This window comes from Rhinatrema bivittatum, chromosome 3 (assembly GCF_901001135.1).
Source record: "Rhinatrema bivittatum chromosome 3, aRhiBiv1.1, whole genome shotgun sequence".
In the NCBI taxonomy this organism is placed as follows: Eukaryota; Metazoa; Chordata; class Amphibia; order Gymnophiona; family Rhinatrematidae; genus Rhinatrema; species Rhinatrema bivittatum.
Window position 1 is genome coordinate 523,039,898 of NC_042617.1, and position 26,838 is coordinate 523,066,735.

The following is a 26,838-nucleotide window of genomic DNA, read 5'->3' on the forward strand; positions in this document are numbered from 1 at the left end:
GGCTTTTCATCACATGAACTGTGACCTTTTTTGGCCTCTTATGCTTTGTATTTAATTGGTGTCACTTATGTAATATAACATCATTTGCAGGGCCAGCATGAGATATTAGGCAGACTAGGCAGTCACCTAGGGTACCAGAAGTGGACAGGGCGCCATTGGTGGACATAAGGGCAGTATTCTTTTTAATGTGAAGGAGTCGGGCAGCAAGTTTGAATGAACACAAAGGGACCTGTGCAATAAAATTCATGTAGCCCCCAGGCAGAAAAAAACCCTGATATTGTCCCCCAAAACTCACATCTCACCACTAGATGTCTATCTGCACAGTTCTGACCAGGATCGAATACCACTCTGAAAGTCCAGGATCCCCTGTGAGAAGAAGTTCAGCTTCAAGGCACTTTGCGTTATTATCCCAAACTCCTCTCTTTAAGCCTCTCTTTCCACACTTTGTAAACAGCACTGACGATCTCCAAGCACAGGCAACAGCAATAATCACGCTGGAGACTGTAGATTCCAACTCAATTTTACTGATAGGTTGCAAAAGTGAATTAATGTTTTCTTTACAAACTCAAAAGTGAAAACAATTCAATTGTTTAGCAAAAGCTAAGTTGCAATGAATTTGCAACCTTACTTCTCCAACAACCAATTCTCCAATTTCTTCAGTCAATTCCTTGGGGAAATTGACGCCTTTCTTCGCTTCAGTTTTTCCAATTACTTTTCTCCTAGTTAACTCTTGTCCCAATTACTCTTCAAATCCTCTCATGGGAATGGGAAGAAAAAAATGTTTCCCTGTTTACTTCCGGAAATCACAACCAAGTCCCATTTCTCAAACCATTCCCATAGTTCCACTATTCTCCACTCTCCACCTTGTGGGACCTGATGGGCTCCTTTGCACACTTTTTGTTGTCTAGTAGGTCTCCCTAAGTTTATACACAGTCCTTACACCATACCTCAACTTCTTCTCCCTGGTGATGGACAGGAGTCCATTCTTCCTTGGTGCCACCTCCTCTTCTCTCAGTCCTTTCAAAAAGAAAGGCACCATCTCCTCACCACAGCAGCAGCAGCTGAGCTCCTGGGCCCTAGGGTGCTCACTCAGTAACACAAAAAGGGAAAAAAAAATCTTACTCAAAAGGGCAACTCAATTAGAGGTAGGAAAGGTGGAAAGAACTTCCTCCTCTGGCAACTAAAACAGTTACCAAAAAGTAGACAAAACACTACAGGAATGAGGCCCTCTGTTTCCTTTCTTGTCCCAAGTCTCTGTGTAGAGAGAGCCCAGAGGCTTATCTTGTGAAATTAATGAAAGTGCTGCCCTTAAAAGGTTTAGCTCAGGAAATCGGACTCAAAAATCCAACTAAAATCAAAAAGAAAGTCCCCATTCTAGGATGGTGGCAGGGGATTTTAAAGGCTCTGAGCACACCATCTACTTCTCCCACATGGGGGAGAAACACTCAGACTTCGGCTTCACTACTCTCTTTGTACCTCCCCAGAATTTTGGTTCAGTCCTTCTGGTAAAGAAACCAAAGGTTCTTTACACCCACATGAAAAGGTTTTTAGAGTAGGCTCAGAAACATTTTTATGTGCACGCAAAAGCTCTGCTTAAAGTGCAAGATAGAAAGGGTTGTGTCAGGATGTTAAATGTTAGTAACATTAGCGTGGCCACACTGGTGGCATACACAGTAACCCCCGTAAATCTATCATGCGTGCTACTACTCTTTGCAATCCCCACTGCTAACTGGTCCGAAGTGAATGGACTGATTAGGCATGGGGATTTCTTCCCTCCCTTTCATGGCAACATTTACTTCCAACTTGAGTACCTATTTCTTCCTTCCTCCCTTCATCTCGTAGCAAACCCCATCTAGGGGCATCTCCGTTCCCCCCCCTCCTTCCACTGCAGTGTTAGCAGTCTCCCCTCACTGGAAACCCCCCACCCCTAGTCAAAAGGCCCCCTCCCTCCAAGGCACTGACTTTCTGAAGAGTCCCAAGTCTTCAAGCCCAGCTGGGAAAGCAGAACCCTCTGGCCTGCAGGTCTCCTCTTTGGCAAATGGCATCACTCGAAGTGCCATTCAACATTATGCAGTGCCTTCCCTCCTGCCCAGGAAATCATGGGATTCTCTGGAAGGGGGAGCTCATCTTCTGGCCATCCACAGAGGAGCAGAGGAGCTGAGGGGTGTAGGGGGAGGTAAGGGCAGAAGGGGACTAGGTAAGCAGTTGGTGCCTAAGGGGATAGGGTGCTTTTGCCTCAATATGGTGTCCAGTGCCTCAGGGGAAAGGCTGTGTTTAACTTAGTGGAGGTTCCAGTGGTGAGGGGACTGCTGATTCTTTTGTGGATGGAGAACTGTGACCACCATGGGGTGGGTGAGGGATGGGGTTGCCCCAGATGGCGCTTGTTCTTGTCGCAGGTTGAGAGTTTGGGAGGCAGGAAAAGGAATACAGTGGTGGGGGCTGAATGTTGCCATGGGAAGGAGGAAATCCCCACTGCCTACTGTCCCATTCACTTCCAATCCGTCAGCAGTGGGGATTGGGGGCCTTACTGTGCCAGACAGTGAATACCAGGTCCTGGCAAGTGTTAACTAGCAATCATTTACTGAGCACGCAATATGCAGTTTGAAGGTGCTCTTTAAATTAGAAGAAACAACTAGAGTCTGCAGTATCAACTTTATGTCTTTTTTATTCTATTATTTCTCCTACTTCTTTCTTTTTTTATTCCAATACATTTTATATGCTATATTATGGCGTTTCTTTGGCAATAAAAGATGTACACCTTCCTATTATTGCCACACAGTACCACTTGCATTTACTTAAAAGGGTATAAAGATGGATAATCTGGAAGAGCTTCCCGAAATTTTGAATTCTTGCATCAATTAATGAATGAAATGTTCAGCACAACAGAAAGGGAGACATTTTAATGATGCTGCTAACTCCTAGCTGAATTATTTAAGACAGGTTTTACCATCCTATTATGTCCCTTTAATTATTTTGCATATGCCTACCCTGGGGAAGTTCCCTGCAGTTTGAATCAGCCAGGTGCTGCCCTAATTTCCTACAGATCAACTTTGAATCTGATTTTCTAATTTATATTTTTTCTCTCCATTTGGAGATGGTTTTGCAGCTCTACCCACTAACCTTTTCACTATTGACATGTTTCAAATTTTCTGCCAGGTTCCAAAGGAGTTGATTTCTTAAGCTGACTCAAATTGGTGTTTATTTTTTAAAGTTATTGCTTTTACTAGAACAATAATGCCAGTAAAAAAAAAAAAAAAAAAGTAGTTGGTGGGTGTATACCATGCAAACATCCGTCATACAACTCTGAATTCATCACTGATCTGCCCTACAATCTCCCTTCTGCTTTAGCCCCTTATCATCAGATTTTTTTCCCATGTAATGCACTCTTGGATCCCAATTAGAGCTCTGCCAGCCACTTCTGTTCTGATGAAAAATCTGCCTGGTTCCAAATGATATAAAAATCTATAACAAACTAATCCATTGGAGGGGGTGTGTGGAAAAGATGACATAAAAAAAACAGATCCAATGAAACAAATTAATTATAAAAAAAAACCAAAAACGGAAGAATGATGTGAGGTTTGAAAGATCTGCTTCTGTGCAACAATGCATAAAATCGTGTATTTTGGGGTGCAAAACCTCACTAGTCACTTATCAGTTAGAAGGATCAGTTCTGAAAACTACCAAGAAGGAGAGGGACCTAGGAGTAATCATGCATGATGACCTCGCGTTTGCCAGTGAGATAAAACAACAGGAAAAGCTAACAGAAGTCTTGAATGCATTGGGAGAGCTACCTACCACCAATAGGGCAAGGGAGATAATATTGCCCTTGAATAGGTCACTGGTGCTCTCTCTTGTTCTTGTGAAGAATACAGTCCGGGATGGGTCTGATCTCAGGTGTCAAGCTGTAGGGAGTTATCCTGACTGCATCCAATACCAGGGTACTTGGGATTTGTTTCTGAGTGGGAGAAGTGGAATTTCCTAGCTTCAGAGACTTCTGAGGGATTTAGAGAACTGGGAGAAATCCCAAACTCCTGCGTAAGGCGCACTCAAGAAGGTTGAGAAGATAACAAGGGTGTGGATTCAAGCATCTGCATCCAAAAGCTACATTTCCCTTAGGCTTTTCTGTAATTCTTTTCATCCTGCTACTTTATATTTTTGTTTTGCTGAACTGCTTTACTTTTTGTTCAATAAGTTTCACTCTTGTTTTGGAACACAGCACTTTGGTTGAGAGCTGCTTTCTTTATATGAGAGACTGTGTTTGATCCCCTGGGCTTTATGGGTTAGTCTGTCCCCCATAGCATTAATCTGAGTTTTATTTATTTCCCAGACACTGCAAGAAGTTGTCAATGCTCAGCAGTCTCTAAGTGTTGCCCCCCCTGTGAAGGGGCATTTTTATGTACATTATTTTGAAACTACAAAAATATTTTCATTCACTTCTTAATGTGTACGATACAGCAAGACTAAGTGCCGCCATATACCATGCCCCCCTCTGGCACTGTATGTTATCTGTCTATAACAGCAAGATGGTTAATACAAAAGTTGGCACTCATCAAAGCTCTATCCTATAGTTCAAAACCATGTGGAATGGGTGAAGAGTTTGGTAAGGAGAGCCAGGTCTCTGACTGACTGCGGGGGTCAGTGGATCAATCCAGTTTTCCTCTGTGGATCACGCAAACCTAACAAGCCCAGAAAAAAGTTGTTACAAGATGATAATGAGTAGGACTGATGCTTGATACAATAATGCTGGGAACTGTTGGTGTGAGCGATTGGGGCTTCTTTGGATGATAAGAGCTTTAAGATTAAAATTGCGAGCCCCCTGAGACAGATTTACATCAAAACACGGATTCATGTCGGGGTTTGGATCGTTTCATTTTGGCAAGTTAAGTATTGTTAAAGGTGGATTGTCTGGTGCTTACATATACCTTTAGATATTATTTGGCACAATTAAAAGTTATCGCTCACTTTCTCCTAAAGTGATATTGCTATAGAATTTTTTAAGAAAAATTTAAAAATAGAAACAAATAATAATTGCTGAATAAAGTAAAGTTGGACCTTAATCAAGAGGCAGTTTTGTGTTATAAGCTGTTTCAGTGTCGGTCCTACATAATTTACTTTCAATAAATCTTGAGATATATGACCAGGTGACTACACAATTGTTCTTTGGGATCACACAAACCTACCAGTCTCTCTTTGTCTCTGTTACAGGAACTTGCTTCTTCCTGATGGGGTTCCTGCAGAGAGGCAGTGGGCTCGTTTTTATGTCAAGATTTTCCGAGCAGAGGGATTGCCCAGGATGAATACTAGCATCATGGCCAATGTGAAGAAGGCACTCATTGGCGAGAACAAGGACCTTGTGGACCCCTATGTTCAAGTGCTCTTTGCAGGGCAAAAGGTGTGCACTGTTACCAGAAGGTTCTGTCATACTGTGTCAACATTCACACAGTTCTCTAAGTAAATGCTCCTCTAACAGTTTGTGTGCACACATGGAAACGTCCATCCACCCTAAAAGAAACGTTCTGTGAATAGTATACATTCCAAAATTGATCTAGGCCATAGCAGACACAAAGGAGGTCGATATTCAAACTTAGCTGGATAAGCAGCGCCAACCTGAACCATCCACTGCCCACCCACTAGATATCTGGCTAACTACTTAGCTGGATAAGTGGCTAATCCGGCTACATGGCACCCGCTGAATGAAGCCGGATATTCAGTGGCCACCACTTTGCTACTTATCCAGTTAAGTAGCACTGAATATCGGCCTCATACATGTTTTGTTAGCTTAAAATGTATTCATGAGGCTGTCCCCCACTAGAAAACAGGATAAAAGAAATATTTTGAAGAAGTCCGTAGTCCCTGACAGAATGCCAGTCTTTGTAATGTGAGCAGCAGGAAGTACAAAATAAGGCAAACATTTGTAACAAGCCCTAGCCACAAGTAGCAAAAAGTAGACACCTTCACTATTACTGATAGGCAAGGACAAAATTCAATTTAGGGGTAAAATGAAAGCTTTATTGAGGCTCATTCTTTTTAGGATGCATACATGCAAATTGCTTCTCTGATGTTACCAGAGCAGATGATAAAGAAACTAAGAAGGGAAGCTGGTTGTACATACACAGGTTTTAGTCTCATGAAAACCACAGAGCTTCAGTGGCAACTAGAATTATACACAGCACAAGCTGCAGCATTGAGAGTGATAATGTCACCGGGAATCAGAGGATGAAGGAACAATTCCTTAGAATTTGGTGTACAGCACTCATAGGATCATGGTCAGGAATTTCACTCAATAACGTAGGTAACCCTTTTTGCACTTTGGGGCACATTCAGGATTGGTGAGATAATTAGACTACCCATGCTCCCTGATGACAGAAACATTACATTGTTTCAAGGCTGTTTGGAGTTCTTCTGACACCTTCCAGTAAGAATAGCACAGTCTGGCATTCAAAAATAAATCCTTTACTTGAATAACAGATGAATAAAATTAGTAGAGTGTGCATTGAAGAGCAGACAATCCATACATCAAAAACAAAAGCCGGTACACAGTCCAAAAAGTTACAGTCACTATAAAATCTTCACACACTAGTGGTTTTCTTCCTCTTCTACCCACTAACTCTGACGTACTATCTGAACTTTCCCCTTTCTGGTACCTGCTCTGCAGATTTCTGCAGTCCAGTAACTGAACAGGAACATCCCCCTGAACATACAAACTTCTGCTGACTCCTTCCAAGCAGCAGCTCTGAAAGCAGATCTCCCAGTCTGAGAGTCCTTACTCTGACTCCAACCAGAATTCCCCTCTGCAAATGTCAAGGCAAATCTTGACTGAAATGAAAGGAATATGGAACTAAATCCCCTTTTAGTACCTTTCACCTCTTGTGTTGTTATCTCAGTCTCAGGATCCCCCTTGGACCCCAAGAATTTTCTCTCCCTCGTGGAAGACCTGAGGGCTCCGACCTAAAAACTCAGTCACTTTCCAGTGGAAGACTTGATGAAAGAACACGAGCCAGTGCGGGCTAATGAGTTTTATTAAATATATCCCTTCACAAAACACCCTCCAATGAGGAGTGTCAGGAAACCTTATACACTCCTACTGCCAGTGTCATCACACTCAGAGTCTGTCATTCCTTCTGGTTGGTGAGCGTTTCTGGGGTGCGATGCTAGGGTATCGCCCTTTCTTACCCTGCTCGGGAATTCAGAGTTCTTGCCTGGGCTTCAGTGTGCCATGTTTTGGGATTGGGCTAGTAAGGGGCTATGTAATTTGGTGTATTTAGTGGATCCGGATATTCCTTGTTGGGTTTGTTTTCAGCAATTGCAGGGTGAGTGGGAGTTGCCGAATAGTCATTTCTTTGCTTTTCTGCAGGCCTGTCGTTATAGGGTCAGTATCTGTGCTGGAGAGCTGTCTCGGGTTGTTCTCATGGATGAGGAAGATAGTTTTCTCGACACTACTCCTAAATTTAATAAAATGTCAATCTTGGGCCACTCATTTAAAAGCACGTCTGCCCTCCTCCCACATGGCGCGTTTGGTGGCACAGTGGAGCAAGGATTTGAGGGAACAGATTGAGACTGAATCCATGTGTTTGGCCTTTGCGCTGATTCACATATATCTCCTGGCTGCGGATATGCAAGCAATCCAGTTTAAACTGCTGCATAGAGTATATATTATAAGGGCTTCAGGGGTCAAAATGCAGCTCTGGGCTCCTGTATTAAATGTAGCACCCATATTGGGTATCTATGTCATATGTTCACTGGCTGCTTTAAGCTACTAGGGTTTTGGGATGAGATTACAAATTTCTTATATGATATTTTGGGGGATGGAATTCCCTTGTCTGAGCTGCTATTCTGCTTGCATATTATGGACAGGAATGTTCAGCTCCATGGGGGAGGGGGGGGTGGCATCGGCACCTTTGCTTGCTAAGAAAATTGTGTTGCTATACTGGAAAGCTAACGATGCCCCTAAGTTTCTGCATTGGAAAGCGCTGATACAGAGTACTGCTCACCACCCCATCTCCCCACCATCCCTTTGTCTATCTATCTATCTTTTTATTTATTTATTTATTTATTTATTTGATTGATTGATTGACTTCAATTTCTAAACCACCTCTCTAAGAAGGGCTTTAGGCACATCCAGTACATTCAACATAACATTACCAAGACATAAAATTTGCCAAGTACTATAACATACAACCACAAATATACAAAGTTCAGAATGTTTAAAAAGCATCTTTTAAGCTAAATGGATTCTGAAGTTTTGGTGTGCAAATATAACTTTGGTCCTCTATAGGAAGAGCTCCCAGCGCCACCTTATTTCTATGTCTTTTTGTTGTGCGAGACCGAGAGGCCTCCTGCCACTGTGCTAGTGAGATAGGAAATGTAAAGCACCAGAAAGATTCAAACGTTTTTAATTCCACCACCAGGATGACTTGAAAGAAAGCTAAGTTCTTGTTTTAAAACATTGCATTCTCTTTCTGCTGACGAAACAGAAAGCATGCAAGGGATGGACTGTGCCTCTATCCATTGTGAAAGGAGTGGCTTATTGGTTAGAGCCGGAGTTCAAATCCCTTTCTCCCATTGATACTTTTTTGTGATCTTGGACAAATCGTTTTATCCATGTAGACTGTAAGCTCTTTAGGTACCCACTTAGATTATAGGGCAGGGAATGATCGTATCAGAAATCACCATTGTAGAGTGCTGCTTATAGCCAGTAGTGCTATAAAAACAATAATCATTATTATGGGTTTTCCTTCACTCATGACAGGGTAAAACATCTGTCCAGAAAAGCAGTTATGAGCCCATGTGGAATGAGCAGATCATCTTCACTGACATGTTCCCCCCTCTGTGTAAGAGAATGAAAATCCAGATTCGAGACTCGGACAAGGTGAATGATGTGGCGATTGGAACACACTTCATTGACCTCCGGAAAATCTCCAATGAAGGAGACAAAGGTAAAGAGTTAGCAGAGTTTCTAAGTCCACTGCATCTCACAACAGTGCTCCTCGGCAGTCACCTCTTCCCTAAATTATTTGCTTCCATAGACTTTTTGACAGTATTACAATAGTTAAGGCAGCAGAGTCTCCTGCAGACATGTAGGAAAGAGTTGTTCAAATATCTTCCCTCATCTCTAAAATAAGTTGCGTTTTCAGAATTTCTTTCCTCTTATTTTGTGTTTTGATTTTTCTTTTCCATACCCGCCCCATCTGAGACTGAACATGCTTTATGGGTTTTTTTCCATCTAGTGCATCTGTATCCATATATCCCCCTCCCCTCCAGGAATCTTCTTTCGTTTGAAATGAAACAGGAATTTTTAACAAATTTTCCTGTTTCGTTTCATGTGGAAAACGAAAGAAAAATGAATGACATTTTGTTTGTGTTTCTTTTCATTGGGTTTTCCTTCTAGTGAGCAACCACCAGCCCTAGCCCAGATCCCTGCTGCTCCTTTCCTCTGCCGCAAAAATTAGAATATTCTAGATCCCACAGGCTTGCCCAAACTTCTGCCCCCTCCACCACTGATACCAGTTCGAAATACTGGCCTGGCAGGGCAGGAGCAACAGGGGATCGCTCCTGCCCTATTTTGACTTTGAAGACCTCCAGTAGAGAACGAGGCATCTGGGATGGTCTTTCATTTTTATTGGCACTTTTATTTGGGGGGGGGGGCAGTGAGATCACATTTGTTCTTTTGCTTCTTTTGTGGGGGAGGGGGGAAAGCAGTATCCAGTCGAACTGTTTATTTCATTTTGAATAAATGAAATGAAATAATTCACAAATGAAACAAAACAAAAATAAATACAAATAAAAACAATATAAGAGGGCATCCCAACTCTCCTCATGCTTGTCCTCTTGCCAGTGTGAATTCACATTCCCTAATGCAGGAGATGTAAATTTAAACAGAATCCTCGAAAATATATTTAGAATTATTTTCTTCTAATTCTGAAAAGCATGGATGTGAATTGACTGGATTACTTTGCCATTGGGATAGAATAATGTTTCTCAACTTGGTCCTAGAGGCAGTGCATGCAAATATATCTCATGCACATTCATTATGGATATCCTGAAAACCAGACTGGCTATGGCAGAGCTTTCCAAACTGTGGGTCAGGACCCCAAATGGAGTCACAGGGAGGTCGATATTCAAAAACCATTTAGACGTGTATCTGAAAATGTATCTGTCTAAATGGCTAGCCTGCTATATTCAGAGCCTTATGCGGCTAAATTCTAGCCGCATAATGACTTATGAGGCTAGAATTTAGCCGCGTAAGTCGGGAGAGTTCCAGAGGCGGGCAGGAGGTGTTTACAAGCAGAGCCACTTAACTTATGCGGCTAACTCTGGTCACATTGTAGGGCTGTCCTAAACTTGGCTGGATATACTTTCCCAGTTAACCTTAAGATAGCCGGGGATATTCAGCGGTGCAACTGCACCACTGAACATCCCTATTAATTTAGATGGATAGCTATATCCATCTAACTTAATTAGCCGCTCCGTGGCTGAATATCAACCTCAAAATGTTCAGCTGGGGTCACAAGTACATCAAAGGGCAGCATATTTCTTTTAGGCACCAGCAGCAGCATTAGTGGAAGTCAGCATAGAGCCTGAGAGCCAGCAAACACCACAGTCCTTGCATGAATTTCTGAGGTAACAGGAAGCCCTAAACAAGAAGGGATCCAGGCTGCCACAGGGCCTGTGAGCTTACACTGGTTTCACAGCCCTATCCTGACTTTCATTACTTATATTGCTGCTGTTTTCAGATCACTATTGGGTTTGGGACAGCCATGAAGGAAAGGGTGCACTGAGTGTGCACAAGCCAGTGGAAATTGCCACTGCTTTTCTCTCCTCACCCACCACTGAACCTACCAAAGAAAAAAATGTTTCCCCTGTCAGCAGCCTTCCCAACAGTTGTCTTAAACCTTTGGCCCAGGGTCAAAAGGGAAATGTTGCTGACCCTGACCAGGGGAATGTTTGAAAAAGGGATCAGATGTGGGAAGGGTTTGATGGTTCGATCACATGAAGAGGAATTGGCTGTGGAGGGTGAGGGAGGTATGACAGAAGGTCAAATGGGGGATGTAGGAAGAGAGGGGATCAACTAAGGGGATGTGCGAATAGGGCTGGAGGTGAGGATGGGGGATGAGCAAGAGGGGGTGGAGGATCGGGTAAGAGGAAGGGATGACAGAGGATCAATTGGGAGTTATAGAAATGCATGGAGATGAGAGAGGATTAGTTAGGAAGATGGGAAAGGGCTGGAGGAGGTGAGAGAGAGGGTGGTCTGGGAAGATTAAGATGAGCTGTAGGATCAGCTGAAGGGTCAGAGGTTGAGAGAGGAGGTCCTCTGGAGGTGATGGAGGTTGAGAGAGGGGATCAGCTAGACTAGTGTGGGGAGGGTGAGAGTGGCATGATATTTGGAGGAGGACTGCACCCCTGCTGATTTCTTTTGGTCATCCTCTGGGGTCATAAACATTTTCAAGTAGTAAAACAGGTCACTTTGGCTAAAAGTTTGGGAAGCCCTGGGTTAGGGAATACTCTATAACTGGATGAGAAACACAGGGGTAAAAGACCACTGTTTGCCTCTTGAAAATTTGACTCTTTTTATGAAAACGGGAGGAACTGCTTGTGTAATATCAGAATTTGTTCATCACATAATGCTTGTAAAATGTCATTGTTTGACTAAAATTGCAAAATCAGATCTCTATAGCAAATTACCAGGTTGTAGACCCAGGAAAGTTGTCATTTCAAATCTCTGCCCCAATATGTTTGTATATAATAGAATTCTGAGTAATCGTTCCTCAATGAGGCAATTTCCTGATTTTCAGTTAATAAAAAAGTCGAGATTTGATCATTTTGTTTATGGTGGCAAACTCCTCTTATCTATTTGATTTATTTTATTCCAGATATTTATAGTCCGCTTATAATGAGAGCATGCTAAGTGGAGTACAGGTTCTAGGACACAGGATTAGATTGTCTAGGGTTAGATTAGGGGACGCTTGTTTTGTTTTGATTAGTGTGCACTAATTTATTTAGTGTGTAGTAAATTGAGCTAGCACAGACTAAAAAAATTAGCATGCTCTAAATTGAATTAGTGTGTACTATATTGCAACAATGTAAAAGAAAACAAGAAAATAATGAATCAAAAAAATGAAAAAAAATGTTTTTTTGACTGCACACCCCTACAGGACACTCCAAGAACTTAACTGGTAGGAGAGTCAAAACAAATTTATTAAAGTGTTTTCCAACCAATATACAATTAAGCTGTGGAATTGTTGCCAAAGGATGGGGTCAAGGTTAATAGTATAGCTGAGTTTAAAAAAGGTTTGGAGGAGTATCTGGCGTACAAATCCTTTATCATTTATTAGCTGGGCAGACAAAAAGATTGCCATCTCCTTCATCTGGAAATGAACAACAGATAAATGATCTTTCCATTAAGATTTGCTGGCTATTTCCAAGTGACTTGAACTGGCCACTGTCAGAGAGAGGATGCTGGGTTCGATGGACCTTGGCCTGACCCAGCATGACATTTCTTATATTCTTTGATCCCTATGCACTTGAAGGATACTTAGCTCTCTATAGCATAAAAAAAAAGAGTACGAAGATGTCATGAGAAGAAGAATGAAATAGACATGGGAAGGGAAGAAAATGATGAAAAACTGAAAGCTCCATTGAGCTAAGGCAAGAACCATCCCATTTGATAGTATTAATTGGACATGAATTCAGATTTATAATTAATAGGGATGTGCTTTTGTTTGAAACAAAACAGGAAAAGTTTCATTTCATTTTGAAAATGAAACAAATAAAATGAACAGAATTTCATTTGTTTTTCATTTTGATTTAAAATTAAAAAAAAAGGCATTAGCAGCCAGCCCCGGGGGTCCTACACCCCATGGCTTTCCTGAAATCATAAATGTCTTCATGGGGCAGGAGCAATCCCCAGACCCTCATGACAATGCTCTATTCAAAATGGATCCGGCGGACTTTTGAGGCCGACACCATTTTGCTGTTCGGAGGTACTTCTGTAGTGAAATACAGCTATACTTCTGTATAACAAAATAGTGCTGGCCTCAGGGCCCACTGGCATCATGTAGATTAGAGCACAGTGGGACTGGGGTGTCTGGAAATTGCTCCTGCCCCATGAAGAAGCTTATGATTGTGAGTAAGATGTTTGTGCTTGAGAGAGTTCTGGTGGGAGTTTCCTTTATATTTTAGAGTTCTGATTTTTGTGGTGGGAGAGGGAAGCCCTGGGGCTGCTTGCTGCTGTGTTGTTGTTTTTTTATTTATTTAAACAAAAGATCCTTTTTTAAAAAAAAAATCACAAAACAAAATGGAAATTAAAAATACAAAACTGCATGAAAATTCCTACCAAAGAAGGAAAATCAAAATAAAACAAAACAAAAAACATTGCAGACCCCCTAATAATTGATGGTTAAAGATAAACTCTCCAGAAATAAGTTGACTTAGAAAATAGCCACTGCTATTACTAGCAACGGTAACATGGAATAGACTTAGTTTTTGGGTACTTGCCAGGTTCTTATGACCTGGATTGGCCACTTAGGAAACAGGATGCTGGGCTTGATGGATCCTTGGTCTGACCCAGTATGGCATGTTCTAATGTTCTTACTTTAAGTATTGATATTATTTGTGATGGTCCAAGAGTTCTTTTGGTACAGTTAATCACTCTTTATAATTAAGACTAGGCAGTTTGCTACTATGTAAAATGCTGGAAGTGCTATAACATGCATTCCCTAGGTAAGGGTGACCACCAGAAAGGTGTGATTTTACCACTGCAAAGGATAAGTGAGTTAGTTTTTTTGCTGTGCCAATTGCCGAAGAGTGTTTTACTGTACAGGTGGTAGAATGATAACCTGTTGACAGTACCCATTTCCATCCTAGCAAATGTTCTTTAAATGAATTGAACTTTTTATGCTTTGATGCATTTGCAGTGAACTTGAGAGAAATATAATTGTTGATTCCATGACAATTTTGGTTTGTGCAGGTTTTCTCCCTACTCTGGGCCCAGCATGGGTGAATATGTATGGCTCTACTCGTAACTACACACTGATGGATGAGCACCAAGACCTGAATGAAGGCCTGGGTGAGGGGGTCTCTTTCCGTGCCCGATTGCTTCTGAGTCTTGCTGTAGAGATCTTAGATACCAGCTCTCCAGAAATCACCTGTTCAACAGATGTGCAAGTGGAACCAACCCCATCTGTAGCTGATGTAAGCATCACATCTCCATCGACTTACTGAGCATTGCTAAAAAGAAAAAAAACCAGGCCCCTAAACTAACTATCTCCCTATGTATCTCAGTATAAGACCACATATCAAATTTACATAAATAAATTATTACATTAAAAATAACATACTAACTAAATACATGCATAGGAAGTCTAATAGGGCTATAGAAATGATAAGTAGTGGTAGTAGTAGAGGTAAGAAGTAAGAAGTAGTAGAAGGTAAAAGTAAACAGGTAGAGCTTATGTGCATGCATTTTTACTCACAGGGGTAAATTTTAAAAGATACGCGTGGATGCCCATGTGCGAGTGCTACCCGGGGCGCGCACATGGACGCCCAATTTTATAACATGCACGCGCAGGTGCGCGCATATTATAAAATATGGGGTCAGCACGCCAAGGGGGTGCACACTAGTGCATCTTGCATGCGCCGACACCCGCAGCCTTCACCTGTTCCCTCCCAGGCAGCTCTGATTTAGGAGCATCCTGGGAGGGAACTTCCCTTCCCCCTACTCTATCCTTCCTACCCCTTCCCCTAACCTTCCCACCCCCAGCCCTATTCTAACCCTCCCCCCATTTCTTTAACTTACCTCTTGCATGCGCCGGCAGCCTGCTGGCACGCAATCCTCCAACACAGCGGCAAATGGCCGCTGTGCCGGAGGCCTCTGGCCCCGCCCCCGCCCCTTTTTCGAAGCCCTGGGACTTAGACGCGTCCTGGGGCTTTACGCGTGTCGCCAGGCCTTTATAAAATAGGCCCGGCGACACGCGTAGGGCTTTGAAAATCTGCCCCACTGTGAGCAGAGGCACTCCTGGGGCTGGAGTTGGGGAGAGGTTTGTACTTGGGGGCATACTTTTGTGGCAGTTAGTACCAGGGCTGGTGGAAGCATTAGCTGGGGTAGGCGGGACCTAGGGAGCTGGAAGTGGGCGGGGTGGCAGAGTAGCCGGTAAGGGCAGATGAAAAGTGGCGCAGGTGGGCACGGAGCTGGAGGGCGTTTTCCGTTTTTGGATATGTATTTCTTAGAAGAGCTGGGGTCGTTTGTGGTGTGCCATTTGAGAGAGAGAGAGCTTTCACGTGACAACACCACCACCTAGGGCGGCTGGATACCCTTCCACCAGCACTGGTTACTAACAGAAGGCTTGGGGGTAACCTGCATGGAGTGGCAGTTAGTTACTGCTACCCTAAAACACTTGCTGGACTAGATGCCATCATTTACTGTGTTACTGTATTTTTCCTGGAAAAAAAAAAAACTACACACATACATGAGCAGGTGTAAATGTAGGCAGGCAGTTTGGGTGGGATAATTTTCAAAGGGAAATTATGCATTCACGTTCTCTGTGAAAACTGGTGTCAAGTATATGGGTAAAAATTAGCTGAAGACTCTACACCAATGCGGGAAATTACAAAAACCACCTCAAAGAAGCAATCATAATGAAGAAAAAGGATCAAATTAAACGGGATGAGTTTATTTTCCAAAACCTAAGCAAAAGTCAGAAAAATCTGCAGATGCATTGCAAAAATAATACATCCTGCAGTCTTGCAAACACCTGAAGAGAAAGCATTGCCAAAACCTATCCGTGCTTCACTTTAATATGTATGCTGCATCTTTTTGTGCAAGTCTTAGATTAGGCTCTGAGGGAGGAAAGTCCAATTCTTGCGGCATATTTTTTGCAATTTCTCTGTCCAGTCTTTAAATCCGGCATTTATTCCTCTTCCACACTGCTCGGTCATGGAATGCATGGGCAGGGTTCAGTGCATTCCTATATTATTATAGGAATTCTCTTGCACCTTAAAATGTATCCGTATATTTAACTATTATTTATTAGAATTGTTATGGATAATGTGCTAAACCGTTATGGATTTTTTAAACATTTTAATATGATAGTATTTTAAATCATCTATTGTACTTCAGTTTTACATTGTAATGGTTGATAAGTGCATTTGGAGGTTTGGCTCTGGAGATCACTGAATTAGCAAGGAGCTGAGGCTGATAATAATACAATTATAATAATTTTCATTATTACCTATTGCAAGGCCACACATGAATGTGATTGTAATTCTCCTTGAGGGCTTAGTTTATATTTTAAATCACCACACTAAATTACCATGTTGACTGACTGCAATCGATTTTCTGTGGTATGAAATATCCACTGCCTTTCACCTCTGCCAACAAAATGCTAGGGTACTGTCCATGCAGCTTTCTGTTCAGTATTTGGCTTAGTTTGAAAAAAAAAAATTATTTGAGTGAAACTTTAAGCAGTTCAAAATAGGGGATTGGCATTTGCCTTTTTTCTTAGCAAATAGATTACAAATAGTTTAATTTGTACATATTTGGAAAACAATATGTTGAACTTAATCCTCCTTCAAACTGCTTGCTTGCTTTATGATCCATGAGTTCTAATGGTTAAGAAATGTACAAAGTATCAAGCCTTGGAGACTAGGACTCGTGGATTCTAAAGCTGCAAAGTCATGTCAGTTTTGGCCTTATAAATGATGGCTATGCAGTAATAATAACAACAATTGGAGAAGTCAAAGAAAATCTCAGCCTTAGTGGATAATGTATTTAGTATAAAGAGAATGTGCGCCTTGATATTTACACTTTCGGATAATAGAAGGACTAGGGGGCATTCCATGAAGTTAGCAAGTAGCACATTTAAGAATAATCGGAGAAAATTATTTTTCACTCAATGCACAATAAAGCTCTGGAATTTGTTGCCAGAGGATGTGGTTAGTGCAGTTAGTGTAGCTGGATTCAAAAAAGGTTTGGATAAGTTCTTGGAGGAGAAGTCCATTAACGGTTATTAATCAAGTTTACTTAGGGAATAGCCACTGCTATTAATTGCATCAGTAGCGTGGGATCTTCTTAGTGTTTGGATAATTGCCAGGTTCTTGTGGCCTGGTTTGGCCTCTGTTGGAAACAGGATGCTGGGCTTGATGGACCCTTGGTCTGACCCAGCATGGCAATTTCTTATGTTCTTATATGGTCTGTTTTCTGTTTCTAATTCATCATGAGATGGAGGTTTAAATTAGTTGTTCTAATGTTGAGCACAATTCTTTCAGTCTGTGAGGACCAAAAAGGGAATATCTATATTTAGTTTAAAACAAAAAACACAATGTGAAATTTATATGAGAGCCATAATAATAATAATAATCTGTATTTACATAACTCTGCAAGGCATATACAGTGTTGTACAGACACATATAAGGGACAGCCATGCCTTCTATATCAAGAAATTTAGTTTTACTTAGACTAATGTACTCCTGAAACATATTAATACCTTTGCATGCTAGTCAATGGACTGATAGCTGCTCCATATGTGGGCTGTTATTGGTTGAAACAGTATGGTAGTCACAGCTAGTTTGGTGATGCTGAGGATGGTTACAGTAGAAGGGGGACTTTTGCTTGACCTGTTCACTAGGCACCAAGAAGCCCTTTGTGTGCTATTCCCATCACGTGATCGCCTTGCATGGTGTGCTCTGTTCACAGAACTGCACTGGGAAAATGGAAGAATTCTTTCTTTTTGCTGCCTTTCTGGAAGCTACAATGGTTGACCGAAAGACTGGGGATAAGCCAGTCAACTTTGAAGTCACAATAGGTTCGTGATCAACATATTTTCTTGGGTCTAGACTTAACCATTGCTAAGGATAAGCCACTATAATTTCTGCCTCATTTGTTTATATGACCAGACTTTGAGAATTATAACATTATTTGGCACATTTCTATCCAGTTAGGTCATAGGGTTGATTTTAATCCATTGTGTGGGACTGCCTCCTTGTTCAGTTCAATTAGGATACTCTGAAAAAGCTCATGTGTATAGTATGAATGGCCTGCTGTTATTGTGCTTGGATCACATATTTGTTAAAAGAGGGAAAAACGTAATCTGTCCCTTCTGAGGGCTGAGACCTAACAAGAAGATGCTGGCACTGCTTCCTTGTATCTCTCCTATGTCTGCCTTTCCTCAAACTTATGGGGTCATTTATCAAAGTGCTATATGGTGTTTTTGCATGCAAAAAAAGGAGAGAGAGAGAGAGAGCACCTAGCCATAATGCCCTCACACTAGATTGGTATTTATATCTCTATGGGAGGCCCACTTAATCACTCCAGGTGAGGTTTAGGTATTAATGTAGGGGTTAGGGGCCACTTTGACATTCAAAGTGAGACGTACGAACAGAACAGTTGTTATAGTAGTGGATCCTTGGACCGGGACGAGGGATGACACCCACCTGTAGCGCCCAGGTGTACTCGTCTCCAGAAGGTGGAAAGTTCTGCAGCACAATCCGGCACGGAGTCCTCAGGAAGATGGCGAGCAACACAGTCCGATTCCAGGCAAGGGTCAAGGCAGGCGGCAAACAGACACAATCCGAGTTCCAGGCAAGGGTCAAGGCAGGCGGCAAACAAACACAGTCCAGGTTCCAGGCAAGGGTCAAGGCAGGCGGCAAACAAACACAGTCCGGGTTCCAGGCAAGGGTCAAGGCAGGCGGCAAACAAACACAGTCCGAGTTACAGGCAAGGGTCAAGGCAGGCGGTAACCAAACACAGTCCGGGTTCCAATCCGAATCAGGCCAGTCACACAGTATCCAAACCACAGGTCGGGGCAGGCAGCGAGCAACGAAATCCAAATCCGGGCAAAGGTACAGGGCAGGCGGCGAGCAGCAAATCCAAATCCAATCCAAAATCAAGCCAGGAAACAGGAAAGCCAGAAGAACAGCAGACAAGCACTGGAACCTGTTGCAAAAGCGTCTTTTCTTCCTCCGAGGGAGTTTAAATCTCCCTGGCTGATGATGTCATCTTCCGGGGCCGGCCGGGTTTTGGCGTCACGGCCCCTTTAAGAGGCGGGACTCGCTGCGTCTCTCCCGACGCTGTTCCCCGACGTCCAGGGGCAGTCGCGCAGCGGCCCGTGTGCTGCTGCCCGCCACGAAGAAGACCCTGTGCCAGCCATGTGGAGGAGGTAGGGAGGTCTGGCCGCGGGTAAGCGCAGCCGGGACTCACAACAACAGTGCTCTCTTGTGAAGATTTGATGACCTTCGGAGTGAGGAAACTCACCCAAAGATGAGATTTGTGCAATGTTCTCTCAATCTAGCTTGATGGACTCTCTACCTGGGTAACATCAAGCTTGGTTGAGAGAACATTGCACAAATCTCATCTTTGGGTGAGTTTCCTCACTCCGAAGGTCATCAAATCTTCACAAGAGAGCACTGTTCTGTTCATACGTCTCAATTTGAATGTCAAAGTGGCCCCTAACCCCTACACTAATACTTAAACCTCACCTCGAGTTACTAAGTGGGCCTCCCATAGAGATATAAATACCTTTTCCTATCGCATGCGATATTTAGTGCATTTTAATAAATCCAGGCCTTAGATTGTAAATGCTTCACAGTGCAGACTTTCCTTATGTATTTTACATCTGTGCAAAGTAAAAATTATATAACAATAGTTTGACAGATAATTCAGAATGGCCTTTAGCAAAACTAGTAAAATGATTGCAGTCGTAGGTCATCAATTGCAGTCCCTAGCAGTATTAATCAGGAAAAACACTGCTGATCACTGACTCCAAAAGCTTGTATGTTGTAACACGGGTGATCCTTAGGATTTCACGTTTTGTGCAGGTAACTATGGGAATCAGATTGATGGGATATCAAAGCCAAATATGCGAAGGAAGAAGGAGGGAGGAGATGGAGAAGAGGAAGAATCGGAGCTCCTTCAGAACTCCAGTGATGATGACGCTGATGAAGATGGAGAGATGGTATCGGTTTCTATGACTCCATCAATGAAACCCTTTATAACTGACAGGCAAGTGCAATAAGAGTTAAGGTCTCAAGGAATGAAATCCAATTACAGGGATAATCATTTAATCAATTACTGAGTTACGTGTTACTTAGCCACTAAAGAATGGGCCTGCCATGTATATGCAGGGGCAGCCACAGACTCTATGACTGATCTTAGGCAATTAAAATGAGCTTGCTTCGTTTTTAATCACTTTACTAAGATGTCATTGGGATAGATTGAATTGTCCGGTTACCGCAGAACTCTAGGTACAGACAATCTCATTGTCTGTAATGAGCAGACATATAAACCTATGCATTGCCTCCTTCCATTTTCCTCAGGAAATTACCACAAGTAAAACTAATACTTCTGCTGCTGCTTATAATTTTTACAGCGCTTCTAGACATATGCAGCACTGTACCAATACACATAAGCGTGAGTTCCTGTTCCATGGAGCTTAAAATCTAGTCAAATCAAACATCCATGACAAATAAAAGTCTGCTGAAAATGTATTTATCATAGAGAAGTGGTTAAGACTTAAAAGCAGCCTCTAAAAGGTGAGCCTTTAGCCTGGATTTGAATACAGCCAGAGAGAGAGCATAAAGCACCGACTCAGGAAGTCTATTCCAAGCGTGCGGTACAGCAAGATGGAAAGAGTGGAGCCAGGCAGTGGAGGAGAACGGCACACATTGTAATGACTTTCCCAATGAATGTAGTTCATGAGGAAGGGTGTATGGAGAGAGAGGAGAAAAGAGGTAATGAGGACCTGTAGAGTAAATGCATTTGTAGGTGAGCAAGAGAAACTTCAATTGTATGCAGAAATGGATGGGGCGCCAATGTAGTGACCAAGACATTCTTTAAAAAGATGGGTTTGGAAGCAATCATAGAAGCAGAGAAAATAGAACTTGACTGCAAATAAAGACCCTGAAGCCCTTCTAGTCTGCCCAGTTCCATTCCTGGTGTAATGCCGTAACTCCTAGGGATGTGCAGAGTCAAAAACGTTGTTTCAGTTTGTCAATTCATTTTGTGGATGACAGTCATTCATCAAGTTCGTATGAAATTTAAAAAAAATTGTTTTACTGTTTCATTTGTTTTTTTGTTATACATTCAAGTCAATGGGGGAAACCCCTTTGAATTCAATATAAAAAAAAAATGGTCCAGGGCCAGGTTGCACTGCCGAGGCCAGGACCTGGGCCTAGGCCTAGGTCTGATGCCAGGACAAGTCACCAAGGCCAGGTTTCCTTTGCCAAAATCCAGGCCTAAGCCCAATGCTGGATCATGTTGATGAGGTCCGAGCCTGACATTGGTGTTCAGCTGTGGCTGGGTCCCATCTCAGAGGCCAGATCTGGGCCTAGACCTAGACCCGATGCCGGGACTAGCTAAAAGCTGGATCCCATCGCCATAGCCTAGACTTAGACCCATTGATAAGGCCCAGGCCTAGGTGTGTGCCTAGTTGTAGGCCCGATGCTGGGGACTGGACTGATGCCGGATCCTGTTGCCAAGGTTTAGGCCTGGGCCTGAAGCCAAGGTCAGGTTCCACTGCTGAGGCTCAGCTCTGGGCCTAAGTCTAGGCCTGATTCTGTGGCTTAGCCTGAAGATGTGTCCCATTACCAGGACCCAGGCCTAGATCAGAGGCTAAGTTCCATAGAAACATAGAAATGACGGCAGAAGGAGACCAAATGGCCCATCTAGTCTGCCCCGCAAATTTTCTCTCTCATACTTATCTGTTTCTCTTAGCTCTTGGTTCTATTTCCCTTCCACCCCCACCTTTAATGTAGAGAGCAGTGATGGAGCTGCATCCAAGTGAAATATCTAGCTTGATTAGTTAGGGGTAGAAGCCGCCGCAATAAGCAATCTGCACCCATGTTTATTTGTTTTACCCAGACTGTTATTCAGCCCTTATTGGTTGATTTTCTTCTCCCATGCCGTTGAAGCAGAGAGCTATGCTGGATATGCATCGAAAGTGAAGTATCAGGCACATTTGGTTTGGGGTAGTAACCGCCGTAACAAGCCAGCTACTCCCTGCTTTGCGAGTGCGAACCCTCTTTTCTGGATGTGTGAAGTATCAGTTTTTCTTCTCCCCTGCCGTTGAATCAGAGAACTATGCTGTATATGCATTGAAAGTGAAGTATCAGGCTTATTTGATTTGGGGTAGTAACCGCCGTAACAAGCCAGCTACTCCTCTCTTTGTGAGTGTGAATCCTTTTTTCCACATTTCCTCTTGCTGTTGAAGCTTAGAGCGATTTTGGAGTCACAGTAAGCCTGTGTATGTTTATTTAATAAGGGTATTGATTCCAGGCAGTAGCCGTCATTCTGGCGAGTCACCCACTCTTCATTGGCAGCCTCTTGACTTTATGGATCCACAGTGTTTATCCCATGCCCCTTTGAAGTACTGACACCGGGACCTGGTAGAGGCCAGATCCCATCATCAAGGGCCAAGCCTGGGCCTAGGCCTAGGCTCAATGCGGGACTCCAGTTGTGGCCAGGTCCCATCACTGAGGCCCAGGCCTAGACCAGGCCTGAACCTGGGGCCTGGCCAAGGTTGGGTTCTATTGCCAAGGCTTGGGCCAAGGCTGGGCCCCAGCATCAGAATGAGTCCTAGGCCTGGGCCTCAATGATGGGACATGGTCTCAAGCTGAGGCCTAGGCCTAGGCCTCAGCGACAGAACCTGGCATCTGGTTATGCCCCCATTGGGCCTAGGTCCAGGCCAAGGCCCAGACCTTGGCAGTGGGACCTGGCTTCAGCTGGACTCCAGTATTGGGTCTGTGCCTCAGTATTAGAATCTGTCCTAAGCCAGGCCTCAATATTGGTCTCAGGCCTAAGCTTTATGTCTAGGCTTTGGCCTCGGTGATGGGACCTGGCCTTGTGCTGGGCTCCAGAATCAGGCCTGTGCCTCAACAAGAGGATCTGGCCTCGGCTACTCCCCAGTGTTGGGCCCAGGGCCTCAGTAATGGCACCCGACCTCAGGACGGGCCTCAGAGATGGGACAAGGCTGAGGCCTAGTGCCGCTGAAGGCCCTTTTTTTTAACGGACAAATACAAAAATACCTGAGAATTTTTGGTTATATTGTCTGAGGCTAGGTTTCAGTTCGTATCATTCATACAAACCAAAAATGGCCTCTTTCATTGTGTTTTTCCCATTAGTTTAAAATGAATGCTCATCCCTAATAAATCCCAAATCATCTCTTGCTTTTTCTTTACTTCTTCACTTCTAAGGCTCTTCTGTGCATATCCCATAGTTTTGGACTTCACCACTTTCACTTGGAGGCTGTTCTATGTATCCAATACCCTTTTTGTTAAGAAATATTTCCTTATGTTACTCCTGAGTTTACCTTCTTAACTCACATCATAACTCCTTGTTTTAGAACTTCCCTTCCCATTGAGAAATAGTTGTTTTGTGTGCACTATTAATACTTTTAAGGTATTTGAATGTCCTTAAATCCCCCCTCTCCCTTCCTCATTCTAGGATATACATATTTAACTCCTTAAGTCTTTTTTTATAGGACTTATGGTAGAGAGCTCCACAATTTGGATAGACATTATCTGGACTGTCTCTAATCTGTATTCTTTTGGGGATCTACCTCTCTGCACACAGTACTCCAGATGAGGTCTCGCGTTACTCCTTCCTTTTTGTTTCTATTGGTAACACCTTACTTGATGGTATAACTAGGGTCACGTCTTCATTGCTGAAAGTCTTGTTTTGCTTTCAACGATTGTTTGCTCATTACTGATCCTGTGGATTCTCTGCCTTCCTTTCACCACTGCAGGAACTACTTCCATTTGCCTTACTTTGAGAAGAAGCCTTGTATCTACATAAAGAGCTGGTGGCAGGACCAAAGGCGGAGGCTCTACAATGCCAACATTATGGATAAGATTGCAGACAAACTGGTCAGAACTGGTGACGTCTTATAACATCGTAGTCTTTGTAAACATAAATCTTCTTTACTGCCTAGGTCTCCATACTAACCCGGGCTGACTTTATGAGATCGATTGTTTATCAGAGAATTCTAGAGAGTCCAACACTAAACATTATTAAGAAACATCAGGGCACCCAAGCGTATTTCAACAGGATTAGGTAATTATTAGGACACTGTAGGGAGTTTGAGAACCCTAATTAAAACTGATTAAATAGCATTAGTTAATTATTTGCAAAATGCACCAGGCTTGGAAGCAAACGAATTGAGAAGAAAGAAAGACTGTACAGACAGTGGTGTAGTGGAGTTTATTGGAGTCCCCCTCACAAATTGGAGACAGCATTCCCCCCCTCCCCCCCAAAAAAAAAAAAAAAGTTGTTCTTTTCTTCATATTCTGTGCCAATGTCTCTTAATTTTTTGCTACCATTTCCTTCCACCTATGCTTCCACTTGCTTCTCCCCTTCACTTCAGCCCCAGCCAAAAAAACCCAGTCCCTGTGCTGCAGCCTCTAAGCTCCAGACCGGTTGCAGCTGAAATGGAGACCAGCTGCCGCTGCGAGTTTCATGCAATCCTGTAGCGCTTTTTGGTCTCTGGCACTTCCCATGGCATTGGGCCTCAGCATGCATAGCTCCATAGTGATGGAGAAGGCACTCAAGCCTCTCCTCTTCCCACCCGCACACACATCGCGGGCGGCTATGGGGATGCGCACTGTGCCACAGTACATGAGAGTTATTCCAGCCGACTTCCTAAAATAAATGTGAAAAGCGATGCATGGAGGGAGGGTCATTTTCCAAAAGCCCGCACAGTGCTAAAGTCTGCTTGCGCGCTGTACATGCAGACGTTTTGAAAATCCTGGTTTAATTGGTCGAGTGCACGCATTCATTTGCGTAAAGCTGCACCTCCTTCTTGGAGGGCACACACTTATGTGCATACGCTTTCATGCATCCTTTTTTACAATCAAAAGTATGCGCAGAAGTCCTGGCTCCATCCCCTGCAATACCTCTGCTCAGTTTCCCTAAAACGACGTGCGTAACCAGGTTACATTGCAGGCTTTTACACGCTCTCAGCCACGGCCTATTTTAGTACAGCCATTTACCCATAAAAGTGGGTTTTGTGTCCCTATGTGACTTAGAAAATTACCCTCTAAATTGTATTGTATGGGAATAGCTGCTTAGTAATGCACAGTAGCACCTTCAATGAACATTCCTAATGTTGGAGCATTGTCCTTTTTTTTTTGTTGCTAAAGCTTTCACTTTCATCATTTGCAGCATTTTCCTTTAATAAACATTTCATCAGCCGGCATACTGACTACCCCATTCACTCTCAGCCCTTTGGAGCAACATTCAGTTCTTATTCTCTCCTATGGGTCATCAGCTGCAGAGACAGTCACATGTTTCCACTCTAACATAAAAACTGCCCTTCTGCGCTACATCCTAGGTCTTCTGTTAGGATTCTGTTTTGGTGGAAATTGTGACATTCAGTGCTGGAAATCCAGATTTGTATTATTAGATATATCTGCACTTTCAAGTGTTGATATTGACTGCAAGACATCTCAGCAGCCTGTGCACTGATGATGCCCTAGAGAGGTAAATAAGACCCAGGCGTGTGCACAGCCAGGCAGGTGGTTAAATTGCTGGCGTCAGAATCTGTAGAATGTAGTCTAAGGTCTGGGCTAGTCTAAACTTCCTGGCAACTCCATTTACTCAACTGTAATTGAATAATGCTAATACCACATTGCCTGCTCTCTGGGATTTCAACAAATTTATGACTTTTTGAAAAAAAATTAATCTAAAGACTGCCGTGAAGTTATACTGATTCCCACTTTGAAACCTGAGCCTTAGGTACAGTGAAGCTAGCACTTAAGCCCTTAGGGAGAATGGGATCTCGAACATCTCTCAGTTGTACTTGGTGACCAATGGTGGCATTTCAGTCCAGGTTCCGGTAGAGCCTTGGTTTGACCTACCTTGAGGTTCAAGTCATCGAGCTCTTTAGTGGAATCTCACCATAGCACATGACTGTGGTGGTGAACTTTTCTGAGAAAAACAAGTGTGTGCTCGTCTGTCTTCCTTCTTCTGAGCCACAGAAGGAAGAAATACATTTACATTTTCTCTTCAGTGATTTCCTTTGCCTCTTGGCATTTTCAATTTTTGTTTCACAGCGTGAGAGGTCTGGACTTTTGCACTAATTGTCATATCATGAGGGCCACGCTCCTCTACTGATTTTCAGCTGTAGGAAATTCTTGCTCCAGGAATATTTTTAAATAATAAAATGTTTCCTTCCGTCAGCTTTTCAGTCACAGCTGCAGAAAGGGAACTTATGTGGTCTTGACTGCTGACGTACTGCAACACCTTTTTTTTCTGTTGATCCAGTAAGAGGTATCACAGTCTCTGGAGATTCCAGTTTTCACTGGCACTAATTTGATTCTACGCTGTGGCACTTGAGCCGCACAGGAAGCCATGCTTCAGTTCTCCCCTATCACTAGGGCAGTGTGCCAGGCAGCAGCAGGTTTCTCTTATATTAGAAAACCTGCAGCGTATGCATTTCTCCCATTAAGCGTATGCTGTACTGTGAAAAGGAAAAATACTTAATGTAACACATCTGTCAGCTATGCTAGTGCTTTCATACGTATCACTCCATATTTTTAATAAACTTTACAAATGAGGCATTGTGTTCAAGGGATGTCCTTCCTGTCTGTTGTAGGTGGGGAAGTGATAAAGCTGTTGAGTTCAAGTCTAAATTTCTTCCACCGTTTACTTAATGGCCGAAAGTGCCCCCTCTCTTCTGTAATTTCCTTTCTAGTCTTTGTTTTTCTTCCCTTACTGAGTCCTAAATTGCTTTTCTGTTGACTTCTTTGAAAGTGCCAGCAGGCATGGTAATACCTGTATTTTCTCTTTTTTTTTTTTTTTTTTGCACCACCTCATGCGCATACAGCAAGCCAAGACCTGGAGTGACCTCTGGT

General features: G+C 43.0%; 1 protein-coding gene across 7 annotated transcripts in view; it reads left to right on the top strand.

Annotated features, from left to right (window-relative positions):
• OTOF (otoferlin) overlaps positions 1-26,838 on the top strand; it is a 773,648-nt gene that overhangs the window by 579,736 nt on the left and 167,074 nt on the right. For all 7 annotated transcript variants that reach the window (XM_029596247.1, XM_029596250.1, XM_029596249.1 and 4 more), the window contains 6 exons: positions 5,206-5,392; positions 8,750-8,936; positions 13,967-14,190; positions 17,690-17,798; positions 19,810-19,993; positions 23,733-23,853. In XM_029596247.1, the coding sequence (XP_029452107.1) occupies positions 5,206-5,392; positions 8,750-8,936; positions 13,967-14,190; positions 17,690-17,798; positions 19,810-19,993; positions 23,733-23,853 (1,012 nt within the window). The remainder of the gene's footprint in view (positions 1-5,205; positions 5,393-8,749; positions 8,937-13,966; positions 14,191-17,689; positions 17,799-19,809; positions 19,994-23,732; positions 23,854-26,838) is intronic.